The 12,685-nt window shown below is 39.7% G+C and overlaps 1 protein-coding gene across 1 annotated transcript; it reads right to left on the bottom strand.

The window, feature by feature from the left end:
* Positions 1–11,692: 11,692 nt before the first annotated feature.
* LOC143634478 (uncharacterized) lies at positions 11,693–12,355 on the bottom strand. Its single transcript, XM_077102551.1, has one exon. It carries the CDS (start codon positions 12,353–12,355, stop codon positions 11,693–11,695), a length of 663 nt encoding a protein of 220 aa, XP_076958666.1.
* Positions 12,356–12,685: the final 330 nt, after the last annotated feature.

The raw sequence follows: 12,685 nt of genomic DNA, 5'->3' as shown, positions 1-12,685 counted from the left end.
AACGGCCTCCTGCTCCTTAGTAATCCCAATGAGGGGAGATTCAGCACTAGCAGGAGCAGGAGCAGAAGCAGAACCATCGGCGCTGGCACCGGCGCCAGGAGTGCCGCCAGCAGCTTGTATGCCAGCAACGACCTCTATGAAAAAATCAACAAAAAGAGATGCTTCATGACTTGGTCTAAAAGAAAAAACTCAGAAAATACAAGCACAATACGTACCTTGGCGCAACTCCGTTCGCGACGCAAACATCGCCATGATGTCCATTCTACCCTTTTTCGAGGGTAAAACAGGGGACTTCGAAGCGACCTCCGGCGCAGCCTCGGCATCTTGTTGCGCTGTCGCCGGCTCTACAAACATTTGAGACAGCAAACATTCATTAGAATCGCGCTCATAGAATCATAAAAGATAGGCAAAGGATAAGCAAAGTATACCTGTCGAAGGCGCAACACCGCTTCCCTTTTCCGCCGCGCGAAGGGAGGAGGTAGCGCCACCATACCTCAGGTGGACAGGAGGTCTGCCCACTTTTTGAGGCAGGGAGGACAAGGAAAACTTGGTGGTAAACACCTGGGTTTTCTCATGTCCCTTCGCCTGAGCAGGAGGATCCTGAACAACAGGGGCATCATTTTTCTTATGTTTCTTACTGGCCCCTGCGCCAGTCTTCCCCTTAGCTTTACGCTTTAGTTGGGGCGCCTCCTCTTCCTCCTCCTCTTCCGCGAGCTCCAGCTCGTAGTTTTCGAGCGCGTCTACAATACACGCAACAGAAGTGTTAGCAAAATTTGGTATTATAAAGGAAAATGCATAAGTACAAAGGCTTACCAGGCGCATCGCTGTCAAAGACAAATCCCAGATCAACAGGGATGAACATGTCATCAAAGCGATCAGGGAAGCCAACCTCCCCAGCGCCCAGCGCGACGGAGCCACCCTCCATATGCTCATCATAGGCGGCGTGGACATACTCCTTGCTGACTGCACAAAACAAAACAAATGATATCAGCAAAAAGATAAGTATTCGCGCAGAACTAATGCAATGAGATCAACTTACACAAGCCGTCAACTTGGATCACGGGCTTAGTCGCGCTGTCAGCCCACCTCCTGCTCAAACCCACCCCTACCAGCGCCTCCTCACAAATTTTCTTGGCGGGGGATGGTTCAGCAGTCAACTTCTTCACCCAGGCGCCAGTTGGGTTATTGAAGACACCCACATCCGCAGGCGCAGAAGAAATCGCGCGCATGGTCATGCGGATGGGGATCACACCAGCCCTGATGTAAAAAAACCTCTCAGACCAGTCATGAAGGCTCTTGAATGAAACAGTGGAGCACTTCACCTTCTGACTGCGAGGAATAAAAGAGAACCAAGAGTCTTGGATCTTGGGCTTGTAAAAAAACTGAAAGCGCCGAGGGGTGGGCTCCTCGCGCTGGGATTTGCACATGAACTCAAAATGAGTCATGCGCACGAGTCCAAACGGATGGACTTGGGATATGTGAATCCCATAAAACCTAAGCACCGCACCTACAAACCTTGTCATCGGGAGACAAAGGTTGCAGTGGGTGAAAAAATGGCAATACAAGGATATATAGCCGGTAGGCGGGTCCGCCGCCGTTTGCCCGGCCCCAGGCAACATGCAGCCAAACACGGGGAGAAAACCCTGAGAGGCGATGAGGCTGTCAAGATCGGCCTGCCTCAATTTGCAGGGGATTTCATTCCACCTCTTCACGGCCTTGGTCCTCCCTACCTCCTCCGATGAGACCTCAGCAGCCTTCTTCCCCTTGCCGGTCTTCTTCAATGTAGACATCACTAACGATTTCACACGGCAATGGATAGGGGAGGTTGTGTTGTCTGAGCTATCAGACATACAACTGTAAAACGGACAAAGGATGATCTGAAGAACAGAGACCTGGAAGCAGAAGACACGTAATCGGAATAGAAAGAAAGAAAGAAAAGAACTCAGAAGAATAAACAAGAAGATGAAGGATAAAAAAAACTCTAAGGGCTGGCTTTTATAGGCCCAGGAGAGAGAAAATTTGGTGCTGATCGGACTTCACGCGCCCCCACTCGCAGGTGTAAGCCAACGCGAGCGCGACACGTGTCCCTAACACTGTGTGAGGGGACACGAAAATAAACTTTACAGCTGCTGCCAGAGTTCACGTGCCACCACTCGCAGGAACGGACCAACGCGAGCGCGACACGTGTCCCTGACAGCATGTGAGGGGACACGAAAGGCAACTGTAGCACCTCGAGCACACGAAAAGTCTGACACGTCTCCATCACTGACCCACGTCAGCAACAACCAACCACGTACAGGGACGATTCGTTTGCAACTAAAAGGATAGAATTTCGCGCAACGATGAACAATAAGAAGAAAAAGACAAACCCCTACTAAAAGAACAAACTGTTAAGTCTAATATCTATCTTGCCTCGCTCGCGCAAGACAAGACACACATTAGACTGGGGGGGCTTGAAGAGGTATGTACCCGCCTCAACACCGAGCAAGGCGGGTCAACCCACAAGATATAGACAAGAGGCTTGAAATCAACCCATAAGATATAGAAAAGAAGTCACAAAGCCAAAACCTATGCGCATGCATCACATGCTCAGGCATCATATGCCCAGGCACCACACATGCTCAGGCATCATATGCCCAGGCACACATATGCTCGCGCATCACATATGCTCACGCATATCACATATGCGCGTGGCGCATCAGCGCGCGGCGCATATCACATGCTCGTGCATATCACATCTGCGCATGAAACATCTGCGCGTGAGAATAAAGAGAAGACCTCGCGCATCCTCAGGATTGGTGCATATCACACATGCACATAATCAACCTCGTCCTTATCCAAATCAGGATTAGGGCAACCTTGATTGTGCACGTCAGACAACCTTCCAGAAGGTATCTTTTTAAGGAATAAGAATATGCTGATGTCGACAGCTGCCAATGAAAGGTGGACAACTCAGCATAAACCATGTGCTACCACGTGATTATAACCAATGAAAAAGCACCTGGTGTCCCCAAGGACACGTGGCGCAAAGCAATTGGAGGAGGCCAGCAAGGCCCTGATTAGGTCTAAGCCCAATCAGTGGAAACCCTAGCACTATAAATATCACATCCAATATCATCATAACACACAGTCACATACAATAACAGAGTATTCAGCTATTAAGCAATACACTCCACGTTTCTTCATTACTCTCACATATTATTATCTTCTCCCACAAATACTTATTCTCACACCGGAGGGTTACCCTAAAGAGGACCCCTCTGTCCCTTTCTGAGGGGTAAGTTTACGGTGCTGTTCATTTTGTAGGTGGAAGAACCCAGATCCAAGAGAAACCATCGGTGAAATAGCATAATCACACCCGAGGAAAGTAGATCGTCTACCAGTGAGTCGATCCACGTTTCTTCAAAAGTATTATTTAATTGAAAAGTGAAAAATATTGTGATTTTATCTTTTTAAGTATTGTATATAGAAGAGTATTGATATTTTCTTTATAAAAGCAAATAGTATTAGTTGTCAAGATTATTAATTGCTACTTTATTTAAATTCTTTGAAAATTTATAAGAACTGAACGAATATAAAAACTATGGATTGGGAAAAAAATATGTAGAAGACATTGATTTTATCGGTCTCATGTTGGGAAAACAATATTTTAAACAATAAACAATTGTTAATTTTGTTGTTTCTATCAAGGCTAGCACTTCCAAACTCAATTGTTGTTGATTCCAATGCTAAAATAAATATTTTTTAGCCAAGTAAATAATTGAAAATCCCAAAATGGCATTTACCATTTATCTCCGCATAAATCAAGGGTTTTAGAAACGTCTTCTCTAAACATGTCGTCAACGACGTGTTTCACAGCGGGAAGACATTTTATAGAACCGATAAGTATGCGCCACATGTTATCAATAACTCAACGGACGATTTATTTGTTCAACAAAACTCCTTGGTACAACCTATTGTTCACAAAACTCGTAAGGGACGACCTGCTTTGTTCAATTACTCATTGAGACGACTTGTTTACAAACTCGTCTGGATGACCTGCTTACAGCATTTACAAACCCGTATGGACAACGCGTGTATGTTGTTCAGTTCTTCATGTTGGTAATGTAAAACATGAATATTATGATAAACTTATAACTAAAACATATCCGTTACAGCAGATAGAGTAGCCACGGCTGATGAGAGTGATCCAGATGACATGATTGTCAGCTTGGTCCCCTTAGGATGTATATTAGTGATGGGGATTAAGGTTCTTGAGAAAACCGAAAATATGGAGAGAGAGAGAGAGTGAGAGAGAGGATTACGAATTTTGTTGTGTGTGTTTAGGGTATGTTATGATGTAAATTAATTTTCTCTATATATTTATATACACCCAAGGGGAAACCCTTGATTAGCATGTAAGGGTAATATGGTCCATCAATAATTACCTAGCAAATATAATAATAAAATATAATTTAATTATTTTGATCAATAATTATAAAAATGATAATGATGTCCATATATTTATTCTTGTATTCTCCCACTTGGCCAAATAATCATTTGTTATGAGCATTAGATTAGTCTGTAGATTTTAACACTCATTTTAGCTTTATATATGTATATATATATATATATATATCCATATATTTATTCTTGCATTCTCCCACTTGGTCGAATAATCATTTGTTACGAGCATTAGATTAGTATGCAGATTTTAACACTCATTTTAGCTTTAAACTCAAACTGGAACAGATATACAGTCATTGAATTGAACATCATCTCAAGATCCCCATTAATCATGCTGCAATCATTGTTTAAAACCTAAGTGGTTATGATCAAAATTTATAAGTAAGCCCTTCCAATATTTGACTTGTAAACTAAGTTGTCTATACATCATTATGCATGCTGTACATATTAAGAGGCATACAAAATCAAAAATAAGGAAATTTTATTAAATAAAAATGTAAATAAGTACAATAGGCAATTAAATAAGGTCTTCAGTAAATCCCATATTAGAAACATGTTCTTCAAAAACTTTAGGTGTGAGACCTTTAGCAATCGGATCCCTTGGCATATTATTTGTACTAATATACTCAATACAAAGTTTATTTTCCTCAACTTATTCACACATGAACAAATACTTTGTGTCAAGATAAACCAGCTCAAGTCGAACTGCTACCGTTCGAGAAATTAACGGTAGCTGAATTATCACAATAAAGCATCAATGGTCTAGAAATTGAACTGACTATTTGAGTCCATAGATTAGATTTTTAAGCAACATTACATAACAGGTTGCATTATAATCAGCTATATATATTTCTGTCATCATTGTGGAAGTTATTGTTAATAGTAGTTTATGACTCCTCCATGAGATGGCCCCGTGTACTAACATAAAGATATACCCCAAAGTGGACTTCTTGTCATCTTTGCATTTAGAAAAGTCAGAATCAGAATAACCTACCATCTCTAAATTATCACTTCTTCTATAAGTCAGTTTGTAGTCTTTTGTGTCCTTCGCAGATAACGAAGCACCTTCTTAGCTGCTTTCTAGTGTTCAAGGCCAGGATTAGTTGATAACGGCCTTAACATTCCAGAAATATAATCAATATTTGGGCGAGTACAAACTTGAGTATACATAAGGCTCCCGAATATTGATGCATAAGGTATCATTCTCATTTGCTCCTTTTCAAACTTTGTTTTCGGGCATTGGAATGCACCGAAAACGTCTCCTTTAACTACTGGAGCTGCAGTTGGGTTATAGTATTACATGTTGTAACGAGTAAGGAGACGATCAATGTAGGCCCTTTGAGATAATCCTAAGATCCCTTTGTGTCTATTTTGGTGAATTTTGATGCCAATAACATAATAAGCATCTCCGAGATCCTTCATGTCGAAGTTACGTGACAGTAATCGCTTCGACTCATGCAAGATGTCTAAACTATTACTTGCAAAAAAAATATCATCTACGTAAAGGACAAGTATAGTAACGTTACTCCCACTCATCTTGAGGTAGGTGCATTTATCCACTTGATTCTTTACAAAACCTTGTTTCTTCATGACTTAATCAAAATTAAGGTACCATTGACGTGATACTTTTTTCAACCTATATGTTGAATTCTTCATCTTATAGAATAGATGCTCTTGGCCTTCAGGTTGTTTCATGTACACCTCTTTGTCTAAATTTCAGTTAAGGAAAGAGGTTTATACATCCATCTGATGCAGCTCTAAATCAAAATGAGCTACTAGGGCCATAACGATTTTTAATGAATCTTTTCGAGAGACAGGTGAAAAAGTCTCTTGATAGTCAATTCCCTCTTTCTGAGTGTAGCACTTTGCAACCAATCTCTCTTTATAGCCTTCAACCTTCCCATTTGGATCCAGTTTTGTTTTGAACACCCATTTACATCCTACGGGTTTGACACCGTTGAACAATTCTACCAAATCCCAAATGTCATTTTTCTTCATGGAGTCAAGCTCATCAATCATCACTTTATTCCATTCAGAAGACTAATCACTGCTTATGGCTTCATTATAAGATATATGATCATTAAGCTTTCCGATGTCAACTTCAGTCAGGTAGGTGACATAATCATCTGTAACGCCCGTAAATCTCGTTAATCGGCTCGATCGTTTATAAATGTTGGTCAAAAAGCCGGGGTTTCATTTTTCTAATTTAGAGTCTTGTAATACGTTTTAAAAGTTCGTTTGTCCATCCTTTTTTCCCAAAACATCCCCTCTTACGGCTTAAAGTATTATACTAGTATGTAACACCCGACATTTTCGTTTATCAGCATGCACGTTGTAGAGTTTGTATATTTATCGGGCTTGACCCGGCATTCTCCCGGGAGCTCCTTGCAAACCTCATAAACGTTCTCACTTAACTTTCCACCCAAGTTGCTACATACTTCAATTTGGAGGGACTTGGATGTAACTATTTTATATCATAAAACAAAAGAAAACTCTAACCCTAAACCTATTTGCAGCCGTTGGACCTGGACCCCCCTGCTCGTTTTTCTTCTGCCCAGCCAAGTTTCAGCCGTGAAAACTTCAATTCAAGGTCGGTTTTATGATTCCCCATGACTTTTGCACCTTAATTGATCATATGAACACGCTTATTGGTCGTTAAGATTGAGTTTTGATGATAACAGCTTGCTGACAGATTCGTATACGTTTATTGTAGGGTCTGTAACGTGATGTTAATCCACTGTTTATGATCGATTCTTGACTCCATGATGTTCTACTTTGAGTCTAGTTTCCAGAAAGGTATAATACGTAATTTTTGGACGAGATTTGAATAGTTTTTATGATTTTATAAAATCGAGTGTCAAACCTGATGCGGGATGACGGATTCTGGTCCGTCTTCCCGACATCATAACCTTTTTTCTACAAGTCTAAATTGGTTGGTTCCACTTCTGGAAGTTACTATTTTGAGTTAGGAACCAAACCCAATTGGAATCGTTTAATTTGGCTGGGTAATGAATTTTATAAAAATAAAACCATTTTATTGCGCAGCTGAAATAGCTGCACATACCTTTCTGTGTTAGAAGAATTTTTATGGTTTTTGTGTCCACTAGAAAAATATAATAAAAATATTTTTATAAACTAAAGATATTTATGTAACACTGGTATAAATTTAATAATTTAATTCCATGGTTTTCCTATGTAATAAATACATCTTTGAATGCTAAAATCTGCATGTTATATTCGTATTGATCAATAAGTTCGTTTTAGGCTTAACCGGTGGCTGCCCTTTCTCGCATCTTTCGGGGCTGTTATAATTGAAGTTCGTACTCCGTCATATTCTTATGTATGTCACTTACAATATACTAAAATTTCATGGCCAATGGAGGTGTTTAGATCGGTCAATCGATTTTAGTTCGAAAACTAGGGTTTATCGGGTGTAGGATTGGCAATTGTTGAGTTTGATGCATTAAACGATCGGATGACCGACCGAATCAGTTTGTACAGCCCTAGGGGAGTTTAAGGGCTATGGGAAAATTATATTTTTGATGCACGGGGCTGTTGGGGTTAGTGCTTCGTCAATCGAGTCGGCGGTGCGTGAATTTTCGTTTAAACGTTAAAGTAAGAGTTGTAAAAAGGAACCGTCAACCCTATCAACTCGGGTGACATAATCTTGATGAATGAAAAGATTTAAAATGGAATTTGGTCCATTCGGGGCTGATTCGTTTAACAAATGGTTTTAAGGTTTATTTCGCGCGCATTCGACCCGATTTGATTATCGTTGGGCCTTAGGCCAAGTTGTTGGGCCTTGGGCCAAGTGTTGGGCCTTGGGCCAAAGTGTTGGGCCTTGGGCCAAGTTGTTGGGCCTTGGGCCAAGTTGTTGGGCCTTGGGCCAAAGTATTGGGCTTTGGGTCAAGTGGTTGGGCCTTGGGCCAAGTTGTTGGGCCTTGGGCCAAAGTGTTGGGCTTGAACGGCCCATTAGGCTAGAGTGTTCTTACAGTCTAGTTTAGTAACGCGTTGTGTATAATTTACAGGCCCTTGCTTGTGATTGTGCACTTAGGGATTTCCTAGCTCATTGCAGGTGTTCGGTTGATTCAGGTGAGTTCATGATGCCCTTTTTACTCTTTTACGTTTTGGGCTAGCATACACACCGAAATACAATTTTAAACGATTTTACTCGTTACAATGATTTGAATAGTTTTACATGGTCTCACTCGTGATGGTGCATTTTGAAAGCTATATTTGAATTATTTTATATGCCTTAGGATATTTTAGACTCGTTCATGGTCTTGTGTCCTTAAGGTTACATACACTATTGATGGTCTAGACTCGAGGACGTTAGCAGACTTGGTAGTAATTGAATATGAGTAGACCTATCTACTTAGTTCCCGTATGGGATATATATATATATTTATGTAGGAATATATATATGTATGTATATATGGAGGTATGTATGTACGTATGAGGATGTGTACCTTATAGCCTACGATTGTGTAATGATATTTAGTTTCTCGTGACTAAGAATGATGTATGTAGGCTTATTGTTGTATGTGTGCATGGTGATTCACGGCCGGGTCAAATATATTACTCGGGTTGTACCCGTGGTGAAGAGGCCCGTGTGACGTGATCATCATTTTGGCGGGTCAAATATATTACTTGGGTTTTAAAATCCCGTGGTGAAGAGGCCCGTTGGATGTTGAGCCGTGATCGGGTCAAATATATTACTCGGGTTGTACCCGTGGTGAAGAGGCCCATATCACGTGCTTGGATGTGTGAGCCAGGATCGGGTCAAATATATTACTCGGGTTGTACCCGTGGTGGAGAGGCCCGTATCTCGTGCTCGGATGTATAAGCTGTGACCGAGTCAAATATATTACTCGGGTTTGACTCGTGGTGGAGAGGCTCGTGTCACATGCTTAGGTCTTACCGCGTCCGGGTCAAATATATTACTCGAGTCTTGACTCGTGATGGAGAGGCCAGTGTACGTGTGTTCGACGATGATTTTATTACTTGGTGAATTATATATAATTTATTTTATTTATACCTTCTCTATTGTTTATAACTATAGCTTTGAAATAAAGTATGAATTATTGTTTATGAAAACTTGAACTCACTCAGCTCAAGCTGACTTTGTGTGTATGTTAGATTGACTTTCAGGTTGAGGACTAGAGATTTCCGCTTGGACGTGCTAGAGACTGCTCGGACGGTTGAAGGCACATCTAGTCGAAGAATTAATAACGCAAACTGTTTCTTTTAAATTATTACCATAAGTATTTAAATTTTAATTTTGGTCACTTTCCTGGTTTTGGGAATTTTGATGTTATCTATTCCACTGTTTACTACTCTGAAACGATTTTAATGAGATGAAGATTTCAAATAAAACGAATATTTTATTTACATTTGATTTTTGCACACTTGCACCCGTGTTTGAGATTTTTAATACTTAAACTTTTCCGCTGTTATTTACTCTGAACTTGTTTTAAATAAAAAGAATCTTTTGGTTTTAAATTTTTGTGAATTTGTGGATGTGATTACCAACTGTAGGATTCCCGGGATTCGGGGCCTTACATCATCAGAGTTGGCAGGTCTTCTAGACCTAGATGACCTCCTGAGTTGATTAGCGGGTTTAGCATTGTCTTAGTTTTGAGTGTTTGACGTGCCTTCATTTTTTGTTATAACGGTTTCTAAGTGTGGAGAAGTTGGTGCAGTAGATTCAATTGCATTGCGTACAAGAGGAATAACCAGAGTTACAATAATCGCCAAGTCTCCCCCCTGCGCATAGTGTATTTCTTGCAATTCTTCATAAGGGCTGCTCCCACTGATATTGTAATCTTCCAGGAACATGACACGCTTGGTTTCTACAATACGAGTGACATGAGAAGGACAGTAGTAACGATAACCCTTTGAATTTTTAGGATACCCGATAAAGAAAACGGTAACAGTTGTAGGGTTAAGTTTCCTTAGGAAATGATTATAAAATTCTACTTCAGCAATACACCCCATACTTTCGTATATTACGACTCGGTTTCTTTCCCGTCCAAAGTTCATGAGGTGTTTTAGGGACAGACTTAGAAGGAACTCCAATGAGTATATGAACAACTGCTTTTAAGGCTTCAGTCTAGAGGAATATAGGTAAATTAGTGTTAGCTAACATACCACGTACCATATCCATAAAGGTTCTATTTCTCCGTTCAGCGACACCATTTTGTTGAGGAGTACCTGCCATGTATATTGGTTCATGATCCCATGCCCCTTACAAAACTCATAAATGAACCAGGAGTCTAACCTATATCAATATGTCTTCCATAATATCCACCTCCTCTATATGATCTGACAGCTTTTATTTGAAAATCTAATTGTTTTTCAACTTCAGTTTTATAATCTTTAAAAGTTATAAAAGGTTCAGATTTTTCCTTAATGAGATGCATGTACATATAGTTGGAATAATCGTCAATGAAAGTGATAAATGAAGTATGTCCAGTTATGCCAGCAATGGGGTAAGGACCACTAATATCAGTATGTATAAGTTCTAATAAATTAGAGCTCCTAGTGGCGCCTTTCTTATTTGCTGATGTCATTTTACCTTTAAGGCATTTGACACATGTTCCAAAATCGGTGAAATCGAGATGTGGTAAGACTTCATTTTTCACAGGTCGGGTCAACCGGTCTCGTGAGATGTGGCCTAAAAGTTAATGCCACAACATAGAAGAAGTCTCTATGTCTCGTTTTTATTTAATCTTTGTGAGAGATTCATTAATATTACATGACAACAAAGATCTAGAAAAATTATCATCTAGTTCTAATCTATAAAGACCACCATCAAAAAATTCATAACCAAACACTTGAGAATTAAAAGATATAGTAAGTTTGCCATGACCATGAAAAGCATTAAAACCGTCCATGTCTAATTTTGGTCTTGATACAAGATTCCAAGTAATCTTATGAATATATAAGGTACATAAAGTTTAATGCATAAATTAGTTTCATTATTAATTGTAAAGTTCCTAGAGCCTTGACTTCAAGTTATTTATCATTCCCTAGTCTTAGTGTTCTTTGGTTTCATACCAGCTTCCAGATTGAAAGGAATCTCTGAGTAGAACTGGTCACATGAACCATTGAACCAGAATCAAACTACCATGTATTAGCAGGAATTGTTAAATTATAGGACTCAAGTATCATAAATAGATCATTACCTTTCTTAGCCAGCCACTACTTAAAGTCTGGGCAGTCTTTCCACTTATGAATGTGCTTCTTACATAATTTGCAGAAAAGCTTTCAATGGAGTTCTGAGAGCTGGATAAAGCACCTGTATTAGTCTTCTGAACTTTAGTAAATTCCTTTCTTGGATGAGTGTTCTTCCTCTTCTTAGAACTGGTGGCAAGGTAAGCAACTTCGGTTTATCCATCTTCATACGCTTTTCCTCTTGCACGCACATAGCAATCAGCTCACTCATAGTCCATTTCTCCTTCTGGGTGTTGTAATTGATCTTGAAAGCTTCATAGGCAGCTACAGGAGAAGTCATGATGAAGTGCACCAGAAAACCATCACTAATCTCCATGTCTAATCCCTTCAGGTTATAGGCCATGTCGTTCATCATCATAATGTGCCCACGAATGCCACTCCTTCCATCATACTTAGCAGTCACCAACTTGAGAATGAGAGTGCTAGCATGCGCCTTAGACGTTCCTTTGAATTGCTCCTCCATAGAATCCAGATAGGTTTTAGCATCTTCAGAGTCTGGAATGGATCCTCTTATTGGCATGCTAATGGAGATTTTCATAAGCATTAGAGACATGCAGTTACATCTCTTCAATTTTTCAAACGATAAGTGCTGAGCGGGAGTGCTTTCAGCGGTTACTGCTGGAGGTTCATCCTCGATAGCATAGTCAAAATCCAAGAAGGCGAGATTAAGCATGATAGATTCCTTCTAGGAAGAAAAGTTATCTTTAGTTTATGATGTAATTCAACCATTCGGAGCTGTTAATGGAAATTAGATGAGAATATTAAGATACTAAACTAGAAGAAACTTAGAGTGATCTAGGGGCAAATTTTACTAAGGCATACATAAATAAGGACCATTTTAAATTATAAAGTTGTGATAATAAATGTTTATTATTAACATCAAACTAATAGACTACTTTAATTAAAAGTTTTACTTAAATAAAAAATAAATCACCTTTGGATAGAATTAAATTTTATTTAAGTATATATGCAAAACAATTGTAACATAACACCTTTGGGCAGA

The sequence above is a fragment of the Bidens hawaiensis genome, unplaced genomic scaffold (genome assembly GCF_021521415.1).
Source record: "Bidens hawaiensis isolate Kalapana, Puna unplaced genomic scaffold, B.hawaiensis_p1.1 tig00007050_1, whole genome shotgun sequence".
Classification (NCBI taxonomy): Eukaryota; Viridiplantae; Streptophyta; class Magnoliopsida; order Asterales; family Asteraceae; genus Bidens; species Bidens hawaiensis.
The sequence above is the reverse complement of the archived record's forward strand: the minus strand, read 5'-3'. Positions and strand labels throughout refer to the sequence as shown.